Here is a 23,459-nt window from a genome sequence, read left to right as displayed (position 1 = left end):
GGAATGGAACAGGAATAGAAGGGGATCAGAATAGGAATGGAATGGGACGAGAGGAAAGGGAGCGGGGAGGTTGAAGGGAAGGATGGAAAAACAAAATGAAAGCATAGGGGATAGAACAGAAGGAAATAAATGAGTAATATGAAAAATGAATGAGGCTGAAAAATGAAGGGAAGAAATAAAAATGAAATAAATATAAAAAAATGAAATACACAAAATAAAAATGAAAAAAATGAAAAAATGGAATAAAAATGACATAAAACAAATATAAAATACATAATATAAAAATAAACAATATTAAAAATGAATAGAAGAAAAAAATGAAAATAGAAATGAAAAAAATGAAATTAAAATGAAATTAAAATGGAATAGCAGTGGAATAAAATGAAATAAAATAAATACAAAAAATAATATAAAAACGAATAGAAGAAATGAAAAAAAGAAAAAAAGAAAACTGACATAAAAATAATCTAAAAATAACATATTAAAAACGAATAGATAAAAATAAAAATAAATAAAAATGAAAGAAAATTAAAAATGGAATAAGAGAGGAATAAAAATGACATAAAATGAAGTAAATAATCTAAAAAATAAATAACACAAAAATGAATGGAAGAGCTAAAAAAGGACTAAAAATTAACCAAAAACAGTAAAAATGGAAATGAAACAGAAAGGAACAAAATGAAAGTGGAAAAAAAAAATGAAACACTGAGGTGACATAAAAGGAAATAAAATTCACATAAAAGGAAATAAATAGCCTAAAAAAAACAAATAACCTAAAAAATAAATAACCTAAAAAATAAATGTTATAAAAACAGAATAGAAGAAATAAAAATGAAAAAAAAAAAGATGTAAACACGGAAAATAAAAATAAAGAAAAAGGACTTAAAAATGAAAAAAAAAAATACCCCTCCCCCCCCCCCCCCCCCCAAAAAAAAAAAAAACCAACTCAAAAGGACACAACTGAAACCAACGCACGGCACAGCGGGATGCAGGGCACCACACCAACATGGCGGCCACGGTGACAGTGGTTTCTGTGTTGTTGTTGTTGGTGGTGGTGGTTTTGGGGTTGGTGTTGGTGGTAGTTTTTGGGTTGGTGTTGGTGGTTTTTGGGTTATTGATGGTGGTGGTGGTTTTTGGGTTGTTGTTGGCGGTGGTGGTGGTTTTTGGGTTGTTGTTGGTGGTGGTGGTGGTTTTTGGGTTGGTGGTGACGGTGGTTTTCGGGTTGTTGTTGGTTTTTGGTTGTTGGTGGTGGTTTTTGGGTTGTTGGTTTTTGGATTGGTGGTGGTGGTGGTTGTTTTTGGGTTGTTGGTGGTGGTTTTTGGGTTGTTGTTGGTGGTTTCTGGGTTGTTTTTGTTGGTGGTGGTGGATGGTGGCATGGGTACAAAATGAGGTGGGGGGCACCTCTGCTGGGGGGAGCTGGGGGTTTGCAGGGTCCCGTGGCCTTGGGGGGGGGTTGTCCCCAGTTGGGTGTGGCCACCAGGTCACCATGGCACATCTCATGGCCACCAGGTCACTGTGGCATAAGGCCACAAGGACACCAGGTCTCGTGGCCACCAGGGCACAAGGCCACCAGGGGATCAGGCCACAAGGCCGCCAGGATCTCCTGGGGATGTCCAGCCCTGCTTGGCTGTGGGGCACAGCTCTGAGTGTCCCTGCTGGAGTGAAGACGTTGGACCAGATGAGCCCTGAGATGCCATCAACCTCCATCCCTCCACGATGCTGCAGCCCCGCTGGGCGCCGCTCACGAGGAGAAGCAATAGATTTGGTGGACCTCCAAGACGTGGCCATCCCAGAGCCAATTTACAGAGTGGGGACATGAAACCAGACCGGGAGGTCACCCAAAACCACGGGATCTGTCCCTGTCCCACCGAGCCGGCCCCATAAGAGGATGTGTCCACGCTCATCTCATGCTGCGTAACAGGGCTGGTGCCACCTCGCAGCCTCCGGGCGCACTGCGCCGCATTTCACCAATGATGCGACATGTGTGAAGGGCCAAGAAACCAAAAACGGGTTGCAACAGCAGCAGGTGGGACCAAAAGTCACCGGCGTCAGGTTCCCTCTTACCTTTGGTGTCATTCACCGGATCCATGTGCCGGTAAATATATCCTTCAAGATAGGAATGGAATTTGGGAGTGGGTGGGAAAAAGGCCAAACAAATGGCCATGAGCTCCCAGCCGCGCGCCAGGCTCTCGTATCGGAAGTTCTCGGTGGTCTGCCGGCACAGCTGGATGTAGAGCTCGTCCCGCAGGCCCTGCATGCTCCACCCTTTGGTGGCGATTTCCAAGGCCACGTTGAGTTGGTCCGTCTTGGCTCGCCGGTCACCCATGTACATCTGGATGAGCTTGAAGATCTCGCACGCCTCCTTCTTGACGTTGCGGTCGTTGGTCATGATCATGGGCTTCTTGATGGACTCGCTGCTCCATGCCAACATGTTGGCAATGGACACCTTCCGGCGGAAGAGCCCCTGCGTGTGCTTGTTGAAGTGCTTGGAGGCCCAGTTCTCAATGTCCGTCTCCGAGGAGGGCTTGCGGAGGTTGAAGGTGGGGAAGACGCAACTGGCGCTGGGCATCATGTTCCTGGTCTGCCGGCTGCTCTCAAACTGGGCGCAGGCACCGAGGTCCTCGGACTGAGGGTGTGGAAAGGAGAATGTGGTTAGGGATGAGAGGAGGAAGAAGGGTGCCAGAGGTCATAGGATGGAGAAAGTCGTTGGATGGAGAAGGCCATAGGGTGCAGGAGGCCATAAAATGGAAAAGGTCATTGGATGGAGGAGGTCATAGGAGGGAGATCACAGGGTAGAGGAGGTCATAGGATATAGGAGGTCATGGGGTGGAGGAGGTCATAGGATATAGGAGGTCATGGGGTGGAGGAGGTCATAGGGTGGAGAAGGTCATAGGGTGGAGGAGGTCATAGGGTGGAGGAGGTCATAGGGTGGAGGAGGTCATAGGGTGGAGAAGGTTGTTGGATGGAAAAAGTCGTTGGATGGAGAAGGTCATAGGGTGGAGGAAGTCACAGGGTGGAGGAAGTCATAGGGTGGAGGAGGCCATCGGGTAGGAGAGGTCATCGGATGGAGAAGATCATCGGATGGAGGAGGTCATAAAAAGGAGAAGGTAATAAAATGGAGAATGTCATTGGACGGAGAAGATCATAAAATTGAGAAGGTCATAGGGAGGAGAAGGTCACAAGGTGGTGGAGGTCATAGGATGGAGAGAGTCAAAGGTTGGAGAAAGTCAGAGGATGGAGAATGACCTAAACATTGGGGACACCCCTAAATATTGGGGACATTCCCAAACACCAAGGACACCTCAAATGTTGGGGACAACCCCAAATGCTGAGGATGTTCCCAAATGCTGGAGATGCTCCCAAACATTGCAGGTCACCCCAACCACCAGGGACACTCTCAAACCCCAAGGACACCCCCAGACACCAGGGACACCCCCAAATACTTGAGGTCACCCCAAACACCAGGGATGCTCCCAAACCCCCAGAACACCCCCAACCACCAGGGAAACCCCCAACCATGAGGGACACCCCAAACACTTGGGGACACCCCCAACCACCAGGGACATTCCCACACACTCAGGGCCGCCCCCAAGCCCCGAGGACACCCCCAGACACTGGGGCTTCCCTCGTTACCTGCGATGGATGCAGGTAGGGCTCGGGGGACGCCAGGTTGGTCTGCACGGAGACGCTCTTCTCCAGCAGGATCTGGGGGAACCCCAACTTTTCAAAGGTGTTCCTCTTCCAGTGCTTGCTGTCCTGCTGCGCCAGTGCCTCATCCTCGCTGAATGCACGCACCACAGGGCCCGGCATGGGCAGCGGTAGAGCCCCGTCGCTCTCGTAGCCTGACCCATCCTTTTGGGAATCCCAACTGCTGCGCTGCTTCATGTGGTAGTGGGCCTGCTGGGCCTCCCAGGCCAGGCGTGCTTGTGCCAGGAAGGGCTCCGCAAAGCCCCGTGCCGCCTCTGCCTCCACCTCGGCTGCTTTGCTCTCGGCGCGGTTGAGCTGGGCGCGAGCAGATCCACACCGCTCCTCGTCCGCCCCATCCCGCTCCCCTTCTGCTGACGGAGTGTTGGGTTCGTGGTGGGGCAGCGAGGGCTTTCGGCTCTTCCTCTTCCTGCTGGAGGGCGAGTAGCCGGTGGAGGACATGGTGTCCTGCTGGCTGGACCACGACATGGAGTCATCGGGGCAGAAGTCAGCTGCCTCCATGCTGCTGTAGTCGCCCGATTTGAGGTCCGCGCGCTGCTCACGGAGGAGGCATGGGCTGTGCTGCAGCGAGTAGGAGCCCCCGATGGGGTTGGGGGAGTATTTGTGGCGTGGCGCCGACTTCATCTTGGGGCTGGAGCCTGACTGCTCAACGTAGACCAGCTGGCGGACGTACTCCTTGCCCGCTGGGCTGTACTCCAGGCTCATGAAGCGATCAGGGCACTTCTGCTTGGTGAGCACCAGCTGCTGGTAGGGTGAGTTGGAGCCTTGCTTAGGCGACTGGAGGAAGGGGTGAGGCTTCCGGATGGGCGACTTCTGGGGGGAAGCAGCTTTGTAGCCCCCTCCGGCCTCGTACTGCATGTCCACGGGGGGCTCGTCGTAGATGGGTGCCTGGTACTCCATGGGGGGTTCCTCGTAGAGCGGTGGCTCATAGGCGTAGCGCGGCGACGAGGGCTGCGACTCGCTCGACGCTTTGCGGTGGTGCTGGCTCTGCAGCGGGGAGCAGAAGGAATCGCCCCGACCCAGCAGCGGCGAGCAGCTCCCCGCCAGCTCGGCCCTCTTCAGGTAGGGTGAAGGTTTCCTCTCCGGGAAGAAGACAGAGTTGTCAGCATCAGGGGCGAAGCTCTGCAGGTTGGGGGACTGCTGACCCCCTGAGGGGCGGCGGGAGCGTGCGGACGTGGCAGCATCGGGGCCGAAGCCGTTGCCCTGATGCAGCAGGAAGCTGGGCTCGCGATCCGTCACCTTGATCAGCATCCGCTCCTTGGTGCCGGCATTCCAGCGCAGTGAGGACGTCCTGTGGGGACATGGGGTGGCGGGGGGTGAGGACGACCCTGTAGGAGCCTCTGGGGGCATGGGGACGACAGGGGTTGGGGCATCCTCTTGGAGATCTCCGGCCCCCCCAGCTGTGGGGCAGCGGGAACACCCAACCGCGTCCAGTTCGTGGCTGTGGGTGAGCGCAGCCGCCCACTGGGGACGAGCAATGGGACATTGCCCATTTGGGGATGGGTGGGTTGGATACTGGGGGAAACTCGTTCTCCAAAAGAGCGGCAATGCGCCCCGTGGGCTGTGTAGGGACATGCAGGGGTCACCATCCCCGCAGGGGTTCAAGAACCGTGGAGATGTGGCACTTGGGGATGTGGTCAGTCGGCACGGTGGGGTGGGCTGGTGTTGGGCTTGGGGATCTTGGGGGTTCTTCTCCAACCCTAACGATTCGCACACCCAGCCCGGGTTGAACCCTTCCTCCGCATCCCAACATCTCCTTCACCCTCTCCCCAAAACCTCACCTTCACCACCCAGGTATCATCCCCTTTGTCCCTCCCCGTCCTCACTCCTTCAATCGTGACCGACTGAACAATTCCCATCGAAACATCACACAAGGGGCCAGAGGAGGCAGTGAGCACCAAGACGCCTCCCAGAAGGCCAATGCTGCTCGAACTCAACAACACAGAGTGCCTTGATGCCCCCCGGTAGTGCCATCGCAACCCTCAGCAGTGGGGCACCATCAGGAAGCAGAGCCCCGATGCGCTGAACCCCATGCTCCGGGTGGGGGACCTCCGGACGCATCGTCTTCCTTTGAACTGCAATCACAGCGATGGGATGGCCAAGGGGGTCAACTCTGCAGCATTTTTAGGACCGGGACCTCCGGATCCCAAAGATCCTGCCAGCTCTGTGCCTTGATCCCAGTGCTCCTGCCAGCTCCACACTCTTGATCCCCATGATCAGCTCCTAATGTGCCGAGAAACCTTCAGGATTTGGGAAGAGGAGCAAAAAGAGCCATGCGGAAGGGGTGCAGGGGGAGGGACTTCACACAGCACCCACTGCGGGCCCAGCACTGTTTGGGGTTGCACCACCACCACCTCTGGGGTTGAAATCCCTACTACAAGTGCAACTTGCAGCAGACAAACCCGGGGGACGATGTTCTGGGGTGCTATGGGGTGCCACCATGGCAATACGGGGCCACATGCCCAACACGTGCTGCTCTATGGGCTCTGTTGGCTGGGGGTTTCTTCTCCTCAAAGGCTGGGACCCCCTCATTTTCCCAGTGTCACAGCAATTTCTCCAGTGTGATCCCAACACTTCCAATGTGACCTCAGTTTCTTCACAACCCCATTTTTTCCAGTGCCACCCCAATTTCTCACACAGAACACCATTTTTTTGTCACAACCCCGATTTCTCTATCGCAACCCCGATTTTTCCAATGCAACCCCTATTTCTCCAACACAACCCCAATTTTTTTTTCCACCGTGACTCCAATTTATCTAATACAACCCCAACATTTCCAGCAGAACCCCAGTTTCTCTAATACAACCCCCATTTTTCCAACACAACCCCCATTTTTCCAATACAACACCAGTGTTTCCAGTGCAGTCCCAATTTCTCCAACATGACCCCAATTTCTCCAACGCAACAACACTTTTTTCCATTGGGACCCCATTTTCTCCAACATGACCCCAACTTTTCCACTGTAACCCCAATTCCTCCAACGCAATGCCAGCTGTTTCAACGTGACCCCAATCTTTCCATGACCCCAACCTTTCCAACATGACCCCAAATTTTCCAACACATCCCTCAATTTTCCAACATCACTCCCCACTGAACCCCCGTACCCCCATCAGTGATGCCCCCACCGCACCGCTCTGCTCCGCGCTCTTCCTCACCTTCCTCCCCTGTGGCTTCTCCCATCCCTTTTAGGATTCCCATCCTGTGCCAAGCCGCCCTGAATCGCACCACCAAGGTTCAGGGACGTGCGATGCTCATCCCTGTGCCGTCACCACGCTGAGCATCCCGGGAACCCACCGGATTGTTCCGGGATCCTGGCAAAGCGCCCGGCTCCAGAAAAATCACCAGAAAACTGCACGCTTTGCTAACTGATACTGGAATAGAGCCGGGGGAGATGGGCTGAGATCTCCATTTTAAGGCTTTGCTGCGCTTTGTTTGTAATTCCACCGTTCCCAAGGATTTGTCAATGCAGAACTACGCTCATAAACATTGCAGAGCTGTAGGGCTTGGTTCTGGGGTCCTCCGGTGCCCCTCCGCGCTCGGCGTTGTCGCTCTCCACCTGAAATTTCCCTGATGCTGCATCCAAAGGAAGCACAGAGGGAGAGAATTCACTGGGGCAAAATCGAAACAGGACAACGTCGGCCAAGGGGGGAAGCTCAAATCACTTTTCTTGACCGCACTGTCAGCGTCGGAGCTGTGAAGATCCACACGTCGGTTCTATATGAGGGATTTCCCACTCACTGGCTCCTCGTCTCCTGGAAAGGCTGCTCCCAGGGCACTCTCTCTAATTAGCAGCAGCAGAAAACAAAGCAGAGGAAACCGAGACAAAAGGCAGACAGCCGAGAAGAGAGGGACACAACAAGCCTTCCAGTTTTGGATGAAAATCCTCCGTCCTTCAGGTGGAACAGCAGCGGCTTCTGAAGGTTCTGTTGAGCGGAGCGTTGGGTGGTGGACACCCAACCTGGCGTCAGGGACCAGAAATCCGTCGGAAAAAGGATTCTGTGGGCTCTGGGCAATGAGAAAATGCCACGATGAGCTCACAGGGCTCCCTGGGGCTGCGGGCCCCGCTGGATGGGTGACGAATCCCATCACTGTCTGCAACCCAAATGCTACCAAAGGAAGAGAGGATTTATTTTCCATGGGTTTTTTCCTTTTTTTTTTTTTTTTTTTTAATGAGAGGGAGGAGGAAAGAAGTGCGCTGCGAGACCAGCAGTGACATTTCCCCAGCAGCAGAGCGGCAGGAGGTCGGCTTCATCTTGGTGAGCATGGCAACGAGTCCCTGCAACGCTGATTTTCAGCTCCCCATCGTCCCCCGAGGAGTGCAGGAAGGCTGAGTTCTGGATCCCACAGGCCTGGGTGCTGCATTTTGGGGTGAGCTTGGATCGCAGGAGATCACCTCCATCCAGGAGCTGTGTGAGGCTGGAGCTGCTGGCAGCAACCACAGAGAGGAGCTTCTGGCCACGAAGCCAACCTAGACCCAGCTTGCCCCAGACTGGGTGTGATGGCTCGGTGCCACCCATGGCACCTGATCCTGCCATCCATGGCCACCAGACCCTGCCATCTTTGGCCACCAGAACTTGCCATCCATGGCCACCAGATCCTCTATAGGGACCTCTGCAGGGAGCTCTACAGGGACCTCTACAAAGACCTCCACATGGACCTCTACAGGGCCCTCTACAGAGACCTCTACAGAGCTCTCTACAAAAGACCTCTACAGGGTCCTCTATGAAGATCTCTGTGAAGACCTTCACACGGAACTCTACAGGGACCTCTACAAAGACCTCTACAAAGACCTCCATAGGGACCTCTACAGGAACCTCTATAAAGACCTCTATAGGGCCCTGTATAAGGACCTCTACAGAGACTTCTACAGGGACCTCTACAAAGACCTCTACAGAGATCTCTACAGAAGAGGTCCCTCTCTATAAAGACCTCTATAGGGACCTCTATGAGAACCTCTACAGAGATCTCTATAGGGACCTCTACAGAAGACCTCTACAGAGACTTCTATAGGGACCTCTACAGGGATCTCTTCAAAGACCTTTGTAGGTACCTCTATGAGGACATCTACAGAGATCTCTATAGGGACCTCCATGAGGGCCTCTACAGAGTTCTTGTTAAGGACCTCTACAGGGACCTCTATGAGGGCCTCTACAGAGATCTCAATAGGCACCTCCACAGAACACCTCTACAGAGACCTCTATAGGAACCTCTATAAAGACCTCTATAGGGACCTCTACAGAGACCTCTATAGGGACCTCTATGAGGACCTCTATAGGGCCCTCTAACCATGTCCCCAAATGCCCGATCTCCATGGCTCATTAAACACCTCCAGGGATGGTGACCCCATCACTTCCCTTTTCCAATGACAGTTCTCCCCTCTTTCAGAGAAGAAATGAAGAGCAAATATTGGGAAACTGTTTTGTGAAATTCCGCTGCAGCCCAGCCACGCTGCTCAGAGGTCGGCACCGTACCACCAAGCAGCTCCGATGGCCCCAAAAATGCTTCTGTTTTGGGGGGAAAAAAAGCCAAAAAGGAGCAAATGGAACCATGTGACGTAGCCCCATCACTGGACAGACCCTGGCTTCTGCTCTGTGGGGTCATGAGTAGGAGCCAGAATGAGAATGGATGGCTCCTGTTCCAAAGAACCAACAAACCAAACCTTGAGGTGCATTTAAGGGTGAGGGTAAAGCTGAACAAACTGTAGCAGGCGATGGGGAGGAGAAACCCTCCCCAAAATCTGCCCCACACCCACGCATTGGCCCCAAACCCAAACCGGAGAGGGGGATGTTGGCTACCTGTAGTGGAGGAGTTGACCTTCCGCGTTGTAATCCCGATAAATGTCGCATTCTTTCTCAAACACACCGGAGGGCGACGAACTGCAACACAGTAATGGGGATCAGAGGGTTACAGGGGGTCCTCATCCGCATCCCCTTCGCTTTAGGGTCAGCAGAGCCCATCCGCAGAGAGGGATTCCATCGGTCTGGGCTCTGTGCTCAGGGCCAGATCCCATCGTGGGCAGTGAGCTTGGCGTCGTTCATTGGGTGTTTGGTAGAGGATGGGATGAGATGGGATGGGATAAAATTGGATGGATCAGGATAGGATAGGATAGGATGGGATGGGATGGGATGGGATGGGATGGGATACGATAGGATGGGATGGGATAAAATTGGATAGAATGGGATGAGATAGGACAGGACTGGAATGGGATAGGGTAGGACTGGGAAGGAATAGGAAAGAACAGAATAGAAGAGAATAGGGTAGGGTAGATTTAATTCAGTCAGAAGGGACCTACAAAGACCACTGAGTCCAACCGTACGACTGAGCCCCCCACAACCGTGGTCTCCACCTTCACATCCCATCCTGCCAACACTCCATTCTTCCTTATTCACAAAGGAGGCTGGAATGACCCCAACCATCTCAGGGCTCTGTGCTGCCCTCAGTTCCTTCCCATGGCAGCCCTTCGTCGGGATTCCGCATCAACCCCGCGTTTCCCGTCCCTTCTGTGCCTGAGGGACAGGTCACGGCCACTTGGTGTCCCTTCGCTTTGGCCAAAACCTGGTGCTCTTCAGCTTTTGTTTCTTGACACCAACCACATGCAGAAAAAGGGGTCATGGTTATCCAAGAGCACTGGTCCCACTCCCTCTGGACACTCATAATAACTCTGTTGCTCCAATGGGCGAAGGCAATGCAGGCCAATGCCATAAAACCCTGTTTTTTTGGGCATATTTTCATTTGCCACGTTGCAGTTAGTTCCAAAACTGCTCCTACTCATGGCCACCATTTGCTCAGAAGGCACAGGAAAGGTCTTACTGCCTTATGGCCTCCACAGTGGGACGTGCCAACCACCACTCGTTCCCAAAACAGGCAGCAGATCACCCAAATTATTCAGCATTTCATGTGCACCAGAACGCAGCGGGACCAGCAAACATCTGGAGGCAGAACTTCCTTCCAAGAGGTTCCCTGAGCTACCGCATCCAAGCCCCTATGTGCACATTAATAAAATTCAGATCAGATGTTGGAGAAAGGAAACAAATCTTCCTAATAGGGCAGACCTTAATTCAAGCGAGTGGCAATAAAATTAACTCCTGTCAAAGCTGATTTTAATAAGGCTCCTGAGCCCTGAAATTACAGCTGTGTTGCGTTGCTTCATCCCCTTCCCTGGCGTGACACATGCGTGCCTCCGTGTTGTGGTGCTCAACTCTTGTCCCAGTGCCTCCAGATCCAGGATTACAGCATCTGTCTCACAATGGGCCAAGGTTCAGGGTCTGGGTGGGAGGCAGTGAATTCTTGGGAAGCTTTCCCAGTGCCTGGAGTTATGGCAACGCGTGGGAAAAGACATCGAGAAAGGTCTCCTCTGGGTGAGTTCTTCAGTTGTGAAATCCAAGAACATCTCAAGTTGGAAGGGACCCACAAAGATCACTGAGTCCAACCCCTGAAGAGCAGGAAAAGTCCAGTCCTTGGGAGGAAGGGGTGGGAAGTGAAGCAGAGCAAGGGGAAAAACCTCAGAGCAGATGGAAAAGTATCTCCTGGATAACTGCAACATCAAACGGTCTTCTGGACACCGACAGCATTCAGGGATCTTCTGGGTATCTACAATATCCCATGGTCTTTTGGGTACCCACAATATCTGATTGTCTTTGGGGCACCTACAATGTTCCATGGTCTTTGGGGTACCTACAATATCTGATTGTTTTTGGGGTGCCTACAATATTCCGTGGTCTTCTGGGCACCTATAATATCCAGTTGTCTTTTTGGTGTCTACAGTATTGTCTATGGGGTACCTACAATATTCAGTGATTTTTTGGGCACCTACAATATCCAATTGTCTTTCTGGTGTCTACAATGTTGTCTTTGGGGCACCTACAATATTCCATGACCTTTTGGGTGCCTACAATATCCGACTGTCTTTTGGGTACCCACAATATCCCACAGTGTTTTGGGCACCTACAATATCTGATTGTCTTTGGGGTACCTACAATTTTCCGTGACCTTCTGGGCACCAACAATATCCATTAGTCGTTGGGGTACCTACAATATCCATTTGTCTTTGGGGTACCTACAATATCCAATGATCTCTTGGGTACCTACAATATCCCATGGTCTGTTTGGTGTCTACAATATCCGATTGTCCTTTGGGTGTCTACAATATCCAGCTGTCTTTGGGGTACCTACAATATTCCATGGTCTTCGGGGTACCTACAATATCTGATTGTCTTTGGGGTACCTACAATTTTCCGTGATCTTTTGGGCACCTACAATATCCAATTGTCTTTTTGTGCCTACAATATTGTCTTTGGGGTACCTACAATATTCCATGACCCCTTGGGTACCTACAATATCTGACTGCCTTTGGGGGACCACAATATCCCATGGTGTTTTGGGTACTTACAATATCCCATGGTTTGTTTGGTGTCTACAGTATCCGATTGTCCTTCGGGTGTCTACAATATCTGACTGTCTCTGGGGTACCTATGATATCCCATGGTGTTTTGGGTACCTACAACCGCAGCAATCAGCTCTTCCTACCAAAGTTGAAGCTCAAGGACAAAAAAAGGCGAAGTTTTGTTCTGTCTGAGATAAATGGGAGAGGTTTTGTAGAGCCACTTACAGCTCTGGGTGTTGCACAGATCAGCTCTGAGTGACTGGGACCCATCTCCATGGATGGAAAAGTCTACAGACACTCTAGGGGCAGAACCTTGGAGAACCCCCAAAGGAATGGCTGAGGTTGGAAGAACCTCTGAGCTCCCGAATAAAACCCCAGAGCAGAGGAACACCCCAAAGTTGAGCCCTATAAGGGTGTAAAAGAAGGGGGGGAAATCAAATTTCAGTACTTCCAAGTGAGCAAAGCCTTTGGTTCTGACTCCTCCCAAAATCCCCAATCTTTTTGCACAGATGCAGTTGAAGGAATCACTGTTGGATGAGTGGGATCCAGTATGACAGCAATTGAGCTGCAGGGTGATTAGAAACCCAAGTGGTTTTGGTGCCACAAGTGTGGCAGGACAACAGAAAAAGGCAGAAAAGCAATTTTTGGTGGCTTTGTGCTGGAAGGAGGCTCAAGAAGCAGCATGGCTGAGGGAGGGGCACATCTGGGAGGGAGGGGCACATCTGGGGGGAAATGTGCACACATGGGGGAGAGGCACATCAGGGGAGGTGCATATATGGGAGAAGGGGCAACATCTGGGCAGGAGAACATCGGGGGAAGACGCACAACAGGGCACATCTGGAGAGATGCACAACTGAAGGAACACACCTGGGGGAGGAGCACACCTCGGGGAGGAGCACATCTGGGGAAGAGCACATCTGGGGGAGGAGAGCATGGGGGGAAATGCAGATCTGAAGGAATACATGTGGGGGGAGAGAACATCTGAAGGAACACATCTGGGGAGGACCACATATGGGGGGAGGAGAACATCTGGGGGGAGAGAATATCTAGGGGGAGCTGCACATCTGAAGGAACACATCTGGGGGAGCTGCACGTCTGAAGGAGCACATCTGGGGGAGCTGCACAGCTGGAGGCGCCTCTCATCCCTCCCCACCCTGCTCAGCGCCGGCGGCATTTGCAGCGCAGAATCTCGAGGGCAATGTAACTGGCTTAAAAACCCTCACAGCAGAGGTGCGGACAGCTCTGTGTACAGCATCAACTCACATAATACTACTACTACTACTACTAATAAAAACACATCTCATCTTTCCTTTTTTCTTCTTTTTCCCCCCTCCCCAAATTAGGAGGTGCCACCATTCCCCACCAGCTCTGCTCTTATTTATAAACCTGGGGAAAGTGGTGCGACCGAAATAGCACAGCTTGGTGGCCAGGCCAGGAATAGAACTGAAATCCCAGCCCTAATCCTCCGCCCTGAGCACCATACGCTTAATTACAGCTCCTAATCAAGGGGAGAAGATGGTTTTTGTTGTAGTTACATAAACGGCACTTCGGGTCTGACGCTCCCTGTACGCAGTTCATTGCGTTCAGCAAATATCTGCCAAATCCTCACTCATTCAAGGAAACAATGTGAAAAGAAGAAATACGATGTGGACAGAGCACTTCGCCCCCCACATCGCCTTCCCCCCTTTTGGGTTAGAAATGCTAGATCTGAGGATTCTTCCACGGGATATTTGAGGTGGGTAAATCTTGGGATGATTTCAGCTGCCCTCGTGCGAATGCATCTACTGGCGGCCAAAGGCATCTCCTCTATCAGAGCCCGCAGCAAAATGGTTGAGGCCGTGAATTTCTTGCAGAAAGGTCACCAGAATCGTAAATAATACCCCAAAATTCCTGCTGGGAAGAGCTCTGCGTTTGATGAGCACCAAGATAAACCTGCTACTGTGATCCCAAAGATCTGTTCTGAGCAGCAATGGGGCAGGGTGAGCACATGACCATGAGGTGTTTGGTCAAACCCAAGAGAACCACCCCTAGAACCCCAACACAACCATCTCTAGAACCTCAAGATCCATCCAAAACCCAACACAACCATCAACAGAACCCCAACATCCATACACAGCCCAACATAACCACTCCTAGAACCCCAACATCTATCCATAGCCCAACACCCAACAGAACTCCTACAACCCCAACATTCATCCATAACCCAACACAACCATCACTACAACGCCAACTTCCATCCATTACCCAACACATTCACCCTTAGAACCCCAACATCCACCCATAACCCAATACCCAACACAACCACTCCTACAACCCCAACACCCATCCAAAACCCAAGACAACCAGCACTACAATCCCAACATCCATCCATAACCCAACCCTAGATCCCCAATATCCATTCATAACCCAACACAACCATCCCTAGAACCCCGGTACCCATTCCTAGGAACCACCCCAAAACCCCAACACCCACCCATAGAAACCACCCCAAAACCCTCCACGCTGCAGAACTTTGCTTTCCTGCAGCACTGGCCCCCGGCACCCAACCTCACGCCATGCCACCTGCTCTCACCTCTCCGTTTCCTCCTTCACCGTGGCGTATGGGGCTGATTGCCGGCTCGACCTCGTCATCTCGGCCGCTTTCTCATTGCCCTCCAACTCCTGCTCCAGGGAGGAGCTGGTGCTGCCCTCCCTGCTGACATTGCTGCTCCGTCCAGGGCTGTTCTCGGTGGACGCTCGCGGCGATTCCGTGTTCTGCTTCAAGGTCTGCAGTTTGGCCAAAGGGATGATGTCGCAGTTCTGTGGGCGGTGCCAGACCGTGCGCTGCGTGGTGGCATTGTAGTAGTAGAAGCGGGAGGTGTTGGGGTCGAAGAGCTCCCACCACTGGTTCTCATTGGTGCGCTTGATGCGCACGCCGGCCGGCGGGTCCCACACGCACTCCCCCGTGATCAGGTTGGCGTACATGCGCTCCCGGGTCCGAGGTTCGATGATTTCCACCCATTCCAGCCTGGAGGGGAACAGGAACGGAGGGAGGAAGGGGTCAGCGTGACCTGGATTGGAGCGTTCTCGGGGCCACCGAGCCTCTGCATCACAGAACTGCAGAATCATAGGGGCTGGATGGGATCCCTGGAGATCCCCACCACACCTAAAGCACAGGAATCAGCTGGGGTTGAGTATCTCCAGAGAAGGAGACTCCCCCACCTCTGGGCAGCCTGTGCCAGTGCTCTGGTGTCCTCACAGCACAAAAATTGAGCTGGACCTTTCTGGGTTCCAGTTTGTTCCATGGTACATTCTACCTCCGTGGCACATCCTGCCTCCATAGTGCATCCCAACTCCAGTGCATGCTCCATCTCCATAGGATATTCCATCTCCAGCACAAATACCACCTCTGGTCCATATCCCATCTCCACAGGACATCCCACCTCCATAAGACATCCCATCTCCATAAAACATCCATCTCCATGGGATGTCCCACTTCCATAGCGCACCCCATCTCCATAGGACATCCCATTTCCATAGGACATCCCATCTCCATAGGACATCCCATTTTCACAGGACATCCCATTTTCACAAGACATCCCATCTCCATAGGACATCCCATCTCTGCCCCATGTCACCCCAAACACATCCTCGAGCTGCATCAGTGCCCAAACCAGAGCCACTCACCACCCCAAACCTGCACCTCTACCAAATGAGGAGTTCCTTCTGAGGGTTCTGGGGCTCTTTGCCCCAAAAATGGAGCCAAACAACCCATGGCCGGAGCCTCCTGTCCCCTCCTCCTGCCATCAGGTGAAGGCGCTCGCTCGCTCCCTGCGTGAATTGCAAAGCAGAAATTCAAAAGACGACTTAATTAACATGTAATCCTGCAGACAATGGGAGCTCACCAAATGCAGATTCCCAGCAGTGTCCAACTACAACCAGAATCCAACTACACCCAGAAGTGTACAGCTACACTCAGAAGTATTCAACTACACCTAGAAACGTATAACTACACCCAGAAGCCTCCAACTACAACCAGAACCGTTCAGCTATACTTAGAAAGGTGAAACTACACCCAGAAGAACCCAACCACACCCAGAAGCATCCAAGTACCACCCAGAACCATCCAGCTACACCTGGAAGCATCCAACTACAACCAGAAGCCTCCAGCTACACCTAGAAACGTCCAACAACCACAACCAGAAGCATTCAACTACATGCTTAAGAGTACAACTACACCTAGAAGAGTCCAACTTTACCCAGAAGAACCCAACTACACCCAGAATCATCCAGCTACACCCAGAATCACTCAGCTCCCAGAAGAGTCAGCTCCACGTGGTCACTGGGCCTTCAGGTCAACAGCAACAGCAAACCCAACGCAAATCCCGTGGTTCTAGAGACCCGACCCATGTCCATCTCAGAAGGGCACAGTGACGCGCCCCCGACGTGTCGCGGCACTCTGCTTAGTGAGCAGGAATCATTAAGGCTGGAAAAGACCTCAAGACCATCAAGTCCAATCCCAACCCACCTCCATCGTGCCCTAAAAAGAACCACAGAATCATTAAGGTTGGAGAAGACCTCCAAGATCCCCAACCCAACCTATTTCCACCGTGCCCCTAAACAGAACCACAGAGTCATGAGTGTTGGAGAAGACCTCAAGACCATCAAGTCCAAGCCCAACCCATCGCCACCACGACCCTAAAATAGAACCACAGAATCACAAAACAGTGCTGCTTCGCAGAACTGTTTCACTCAAAAATGGTTTTGCTCAAAAATGGTTTTGCTTAAAAATTATTTCACCAAAAAATTAACCCAAAAGGTGTAATTTTTATTTTTTTTATTTTTTTTTCCCAACGTGGCAGTGGGAAATGGAAAAAAAAAAACACAACAGTGTCAGGTACACAGAGCACATTGGTACGGCAAAAAAAAGCTTTGGGTGGAATGGAGTTACCCAATTTTGGGGGCAGCCCCTGAGCAGCAGAAAACCTCAATCCCTGCATCCAGCGATGGCCCTCGGGAAAATTCCATCGGTGATGGCCACAGAATCACCCCAGCCACTCCTGCCCTACTGATACGGTTCTAAGCCTGAATCAGAGCACCACGGGGGCCACACCTGGATTTTTGGGTAGAAATCCCAATTTAAGGGCATGAGATAGGGCACGAAGAGAAACTGTGCACATCCCATGGGATGTGCAGCACCAAACCCGGGACGCAGCTGTGCACAGAGTGCTGCAGAGGGCTCCCTCTGCTTAGAGGACACTCCAAATCACCGCATCCCCTCCATCCCTCGCTCCCTCTCACTGCTGCGGGGTAAAAACAGGAAAACTCCACAGGGAGAAAGGTTTGGGGGCAAAACAGCCCCACATTGGGCTCTTCCATTGGGGTCTGCTTTCCCACTTATCGGGCCGTTGGCCCCATTTATAATGACATCGGTCTCCCATTTATAGGGACACTGTTCTCCCATCCAGAGAGATGCTGACTGCAGTTTGTCAGGACGTTCCTCTCCCGCTCACAGGGACATTGCTCTCTCATTCATAGAGATGCTGACTCTCCCTGTTATAGAGATGTTGACCCTCCCAGCTATAGGAATGCTCCTCTCCCATTTATAGGGGCACTGCTCATTCATAAGGACGCTGCTCTCCCATTTATAGGGCTGTCAGCTCTCCCATTTATAGGGGCGTTTCTCTCCCATTTGTAGAGATGTTCCTCTCCTACTCATAAGGACACTGTTCTCCCATTTGTAGGGACATTCCTCTCCCCTTGGTAAGGACTTTGCTCTCTCATTGCCCTTACAGGACTGATTTTTGGTTAAAAAAAAAAAAAAAAAAACAGAACACAAAAAACTCTCATAAACCCCCAGAGATCAATCTAAAAAAAAAAAACAAACCGGGTTTTCCAGCTCAGTCCTCTGAGCATAAGCAGCAAACCCTCAAACTTCAAACGTTTTGCACTCCACCATTTCCTCAGGCCGCCCTGCTCCAAACTCTCTTCTTTTGTACAGCCACTTCCAACCAACGTGGGGAGAAAGGACAACGAGGAACCATGGGAAACAAAACCAGGAAACCACCTTCTGGGTATTTCACGCTAACTTAAGGAAGAGTGAAAAGCAAAGAGTTGATGAGTTGCTGGGGACGTGAGTGGGGCCAGCATCGCTGTAGGATCATGGACGTGCCCCGGCTGGAATCGCCTTTGTGATGCCCGGTGCCACGTGTGACGCCCACCAAACTCCACTGCTCACCGATGGATGCCCACCGCCCAACCACGTCCATCAGTGCCATGGAAACCCTGTACAGAACCACGTCACACGTGGGTTCCCAGGGAAATGCCGCGTTCCTGCTAAGCCCCAAACCCAACCGCTCGCCTACAGATTTTGGGAACAATTTGTACAAAGTGGAGTGCTCGAGGCGTCCCCTGAGCTGCGGGCACCACGTCTCCTCCGTCTCCACATGACTGCTGAAAAGCTCCGGCCCTGGAAGATATTTCCGAGGCCATAAATAGAGAGATCGGAGAGAAACGAGGAATGAGATGGAGCTGCTGCCCCCAGGCTCGCCGGGCTGACTCTGTGTCTCCCTCTGGGCTCTCTTTCTGGTAATAAATGGAACAAAAAAGATGTTTCAGGGAGAAACAGAGCTTCGGTTCCGCCCACAGACGCGCTCCGGGAGGGAAGCGCTGCAAGACAGAGCCTATAAATAACTCTGAGTTGCACAACCACCACCGCTATGCTCAGCAATAAGAATCTCGCCATCCTTCCTGGGCCATGGCAGCACACAGCCCTGCGACACTAGTCGGTGATGGGATGCCGTGGGGCAGGAGGATGTGTGCACTCTGCAGTCCCAACCGTCTCCTCCAACGGAGGTCACCCCATGGTTCCATCATTCTAAGAGGGTCTTCTCCAACCCCAGTCACCCCATTGTTCCATGATTCCAAGACAGTCTTTACCCCACAGTTCCATGATTCCAAGAGGGTCTTCTCCAAACTACAGCACTCCATGGTTCCATCACTCTAAGAGGGTTTTCACCCCATGGTTCCATAATTCTACAAGTCTTTTCCAACCCAAATCACCTCATGGTTCCATGATTCTAAGACGGCCTTTACCTCACAGTTCCATCATTCTAAAGTCTTTTCCAACCCAGCTCACCCCATGGTTCCATGACCTAAGAGGGTCTTCTCCAACCTAAACCAATGATTCTAAGAGGATCTTTACTCCATGCTTCCATCATTCTAAGAGAATCGTTTCCAAACCAGATCACCCCATGGTTCCATGATCTAAGAGGGTCATTAGCCCCTGGTTCCATGATTCTAAGAGGGTCTTCAGCCCATGGTTCCATCATTCTAAGAGGGTCTTCTCCGACCCAGATCACCCCATGATTCCATGACTCCAAAAGGCTCTTTTTGAACCCAGGTCCCTCTCTACCTCTAAGTGCTTTGAGGGTCCTTTTTCCCCTCTACCTGGGGCTGCTTGAAGACATCTCAAGCCCCTTCCTGAGCAGCACCCCCAGCCAGCCCCTTTCCTCCTCAAAGCCCAACGACAGCTCCAGCACTTGCACAAAATCCCCAAAACTCAGTTGAAGGGAACAGGCAGCTGTGAAAGCAAAGCAGGACAGCGTGGGTTTGCAATTTGGAGGCGATTTGCAATCTAAATGGAATACCCTGAGCAATTCCGGGTCCTCGTGGAACCAGGGCTGCTCTGTGGCTGCGGGGGCTTCACTCGGCACGTGGCGCTGGGGGCAGCCCAGCATGCAGAAGGGTTTTGCATAGGGCCGAGCCTCCCAGTTCTCTGCCAGCTCCTTCTCTTCCTGGCAAGCTGAAAGAATAGATATCCGGATCACCTGGAACATTGCTTTTAAATATTAATCTTACCATTGCTATGGGAACGGCAGAGAGTTTGCATAAGCCTTCGCCTCTTGACAAAGGGTCGCTCCAGCAGCAAAAGGGCCAGGACAAATGGAACCAGGCCTCCTGAGCCATGGGGAGGATCCGAGGAAGAGTTTGGGGAACACGCGAGCAGCAGAGCTAAGAGCCAACTTTGCTGTGAACACCGCTCCCTGTGCCAGCATGGCGATGGGATCGCGTCTCCCTCCATTGAGAAAAACAGGGACCACGCATTCCACCTCCTCCCCACCACGCAGTGCTGGGACCTTCTCCCACATTCTCTCCTAGGACTGATGTTCCCCAACACTGAACCGTTTTGGGGCACCCACACCAGAACATGCAGCCGCAATTCCCTCTTTCCATAAGGAATCAGAGCCCCCGAGATGGGAATCAAAGCCCCTGAGATGTGGGATGAGACCCAGCACCGGGTTGACAGCAAGATCCTGCCCGGTCCATCCAGCAGAAGCGATGGAGCCTCCTCAATGCCAGCCTCCATCCACCCTCTGCGCTCATGCAGACACTGAGCGCATGGGTAGGGAGATGGAGCAGGCACTCTGCATTCCTCCTTTCTCTGTTCCCATAGAAACTGAACTAATAGGAGATGCTGCAGGAAAATTAAAGCTTCCATAAAGGAATCTACCAGGAATCGGTGCGTGTGGGGCATGGGTTGGTGGATAAATGGGGGGAGAAGAAAGCAACCAGAAATAAAGCCATGGGAGGAAGACTGAGTTCTAACAGGGAGTGTTCCCGCATTGAAGTCTTTGTTGGGGATAAAAGGGAATTAATAAGCTCTGTCAAATGGAGATGACAGGGTAAAAACAAAGCTTGAAAGCTTTGTGAAATGAGCAGCACTGAGATGGTTTCCAGCACCGCACTCTGGGTCTCCGCGCTGTGCCGGAGCCTAGTAGAACCCTGGAGGAATCCACCTTGGTCATGGGTCCTCTTCCCTAGCCAAGGGTCAGGAATGGCCAAAAAGGGATGAACAGGATCCTGGAATGGCCAAAAAAGTGACACACAGGACTGAGGAATGGCCAGAAAGAGACAAAAAGGGATGAACAGGACCTGAGAACGGCCAAGAAGGGAACGAAGAGCACCCAGCAAACACCACAGCCCAGTCCCATGGAATCACAGACTGGGGTTGGGTTGGAAGGGACTTGCACAATCATCCAGGATCAGTGCCAGGAGGGCACGGCAGCGCACTGAAAAGCATGAAAAAAACCACAGAAATGTCACAAAGGACACTGGGAACCCATTATGGGCACTGGGAATTCATTACAGGCACTGGGAACCCACTGTGAGCACTGGGAACCCGTTATGGGCACTGGGAACCCATCATGGGCACTGGGAACTCATTATTCACTTTCTCAGGATGCATTCTATGGGTCGCCCTGCAGCAGGCTGAACAGACAACGAAAGGCAATTCCCTTCTTGTAGCATGTAGCTGAGCTGCAGAATGCGTTCGGCAGCAGAGCCCAAAAACGCAGCTGGGCTCAGAACCACGCAGGGGTTCCAAAGAGAACCGCGAGCCGATGACTTTGGCACCGTGGCTCCCGGCATAGAGGACATGGCTCGCACACAAATCCCCTTCAAAGGATGCTCCCAAAGAGGAGAGGATGGCTGCCATCTCCTCCCCTCTTATCAGCGCGCGCTCAATGGATGCTCCCAATCCAAACTTGACAGCGCGAGGCCAAGCTGGGCGTTATCTCCTTTCAACTCCCCCCAGAAGCTGCCAGGAGGCAGATAACGAAGAGGCAGAGATGAATAGAGCCTGCTCGAAAGCAGCGCGACCTCGGGCTCCTCAAAGCAGCTCAGCCTTTTAGCTGCAGGCTTACGGGAGCTTCAATCGGTCGGCGCTAATGAGCTCCGTGCTCGCCAGCTCCTTCCAGCCAAGTGGGAGAGGTCAAGGTCTGGAGGATGTCGACTTCTGTCGACTTCTCCCTTTTGCTGTAAGGAAGCGGAAAGTTGGGTGGGTGAGGAGGGGCTGAGCCTCCTGGGCTCCGCTTGGTCCCAGTGCCTCTCATCCTGCTGCTGGGCACCACTGCTAAGAGCCTGGCTCCATCCTCTCCTACCTCCCCGCAGGGATCCATGACCGCGGCTGAGATCTCCCTCAGCTCCTCACAAGGGAGAGGCTCCGAGTGCCCTCAGCATCTTGGAGGTCTTCCAGTGGACTCCTTCCATTCGTCCACATCTCTCAACCCAGCAACACGTCCCTTTCCATTCATCACAAACCTCCACCCCAACCAGATCCTCCTCCAGTGAGCCAGGTACCTTGCACTTCACACCCCACCGATGCCTGAATGGTCACAGGAGCATATGGCTTGGGGTGGAAGGGTTCTTAAAGATCACAGAGCTATAGGATAGGTTGGAAGGGTCCTTAAAGGTCATAGAGCCACGGAATGGTTGGGTTGGAAGGGTCCTTAAAAATCACAGAGCCACAGAACAGTTGGGTTGGGAGGGCCCTTAAAGATCACAAAGCTACGGGATAGGTTGGAAGGGTCCTCAAAGATTATAGAGCCACAGAACAGTTGGGTTGGGAGGGCCCTTAAAGATCACTGAGCTATAGGATAGGTTGGAAGGGTCCTTAAAGATCATAGAGCCACAGAATGGTTGGGTTGGGAGGGTCCTTAAAGGTTACAGAGCTATAGGATAGGTTAGAAGGGTCCTTAAAGACCACAGAACCACTGAACCCTAGAATGGCTGGGTTGGAAGGGACTCCAAAGCCACCCAACCCCAACCCCTGCTGCGGGCTGGTTGCCCCCCCCCAGCTCAGGTTGCCCAAGGCCCCATCCAGCTCAGCGCCCTCAGGTTCCTTGTAGGACAGGAGCTGCAGCCTTCTGAGCAGCAATCATTTCTGGGGTGGGACGGTCCCACCTTGGGACGCTGCCCTCACGGGCGACCCGTCCTCGTGCCACCTGGATCAGCCCAAATCAAGTCTGGACATAAGCACCACTTCGGGGCTGGTGCTGTGCCCACAAACCCGAATTTTTGGGGCTGGCGTGTCAAAAAAATTCAACCGAGCAAAGATCCCCCACCTTGCCAACTCCGGCCCTAATGCTTCTTAAGAAATATATCTCTCATTTTGCTTTTCCAGCTGACATCTTCAGAGGAAAGATGATTAATGGGTTATTAATAGCAAAAACCTCTCGGCAGTACTGGAAGTGCGAAACAGGGAGCGGAACGCTTTGAACTTGCAGCTATTGCCAAAAGCTTGCGAACAAGCAGCGACCCGCAGCAAAACGCATCAAAAATCACCTCCGACCAGAAGGGAAGCGAGAAACTTCCCCATCTGCCCCCAAATCTCGGCAAAAAGGGGAATTCTCCAAACCTCAGCAGCCCTCGTTTCCATGCCCAGAGCTGGAAAAGGAGCACATCAAACAGCCAACGCCAAGCTCCCAGCTGATACAAATCTGGGCACGTGTTTTATTTGGTTCCCCATTCCCCGTCCTTCATTTTTTTTAGGAGGGAATAAAAAAAGAAAAAAGCGTTTTTTTGGGGTTTTTTTTTTGTTTTTTTTTTTTTT

At 52.1% G+C, this 23,459-nt stretch overlaps 1 protein-coding gene across 5 annotated transcripts in view; it reads right to left on the bottom strand.

Annotated features, from left to right (window-relative positions):
• The window catches only part of ARHGAP39 (Rho GTPase activating protein 39), an 80,867-nt gene that overhangs the window by 5,994 nt on the left and 51,414 nt on the right, over positions 1–23,459 (bottom strand). For 4 of the 5 annotated variants that reach the window (XM_021387501.1, XM_021387505.1, XM_021387504.1 and 1 more), the window contains 4 exons: positions 14,661–15,095; positions 9,501–9,581; positions 3,634–4,996; positions 2,065–2,626 (listed from right to left, as the gene is read on the bottom strand). In XM_021387501.1, coding sequence (XP_021243176.1) covers positions 2,065–2,626; positions 3,634–4,996; positions 9,501–9,581; positions 14,661–15,095 — 2,441 coding nt within the window. The remainder of the gene's footprint in view (positions 1–2,064; positions 2,627–3,633; positions 4,997–9,500; positions 9,582–14,660; positions 15,096–23,459) is intronic. The other variant, XM_021387503.1, reaches the window with a different exon arrangement.

This window comes from Numida meleagris, chromosome 2 (genome assembly GCF_002078875.1).
Source record: "Numida meleagris isolate 19003 breed g44 Domestic line chromosome 2, NumMel1.0, whole genome shotgun sequence".
In the NCBI taxonomy this organism is placed as follows: domain Eukaryota; kingdom Metazoa; phylum Chordata; class Aves; order Galliformes; family Numididae; genus Numida; species Numida meleagris.
Note: the sequence above shows the minus strand (reverse complement) of the source record. Positions and strands in the feature narration are given on the sequence as shown.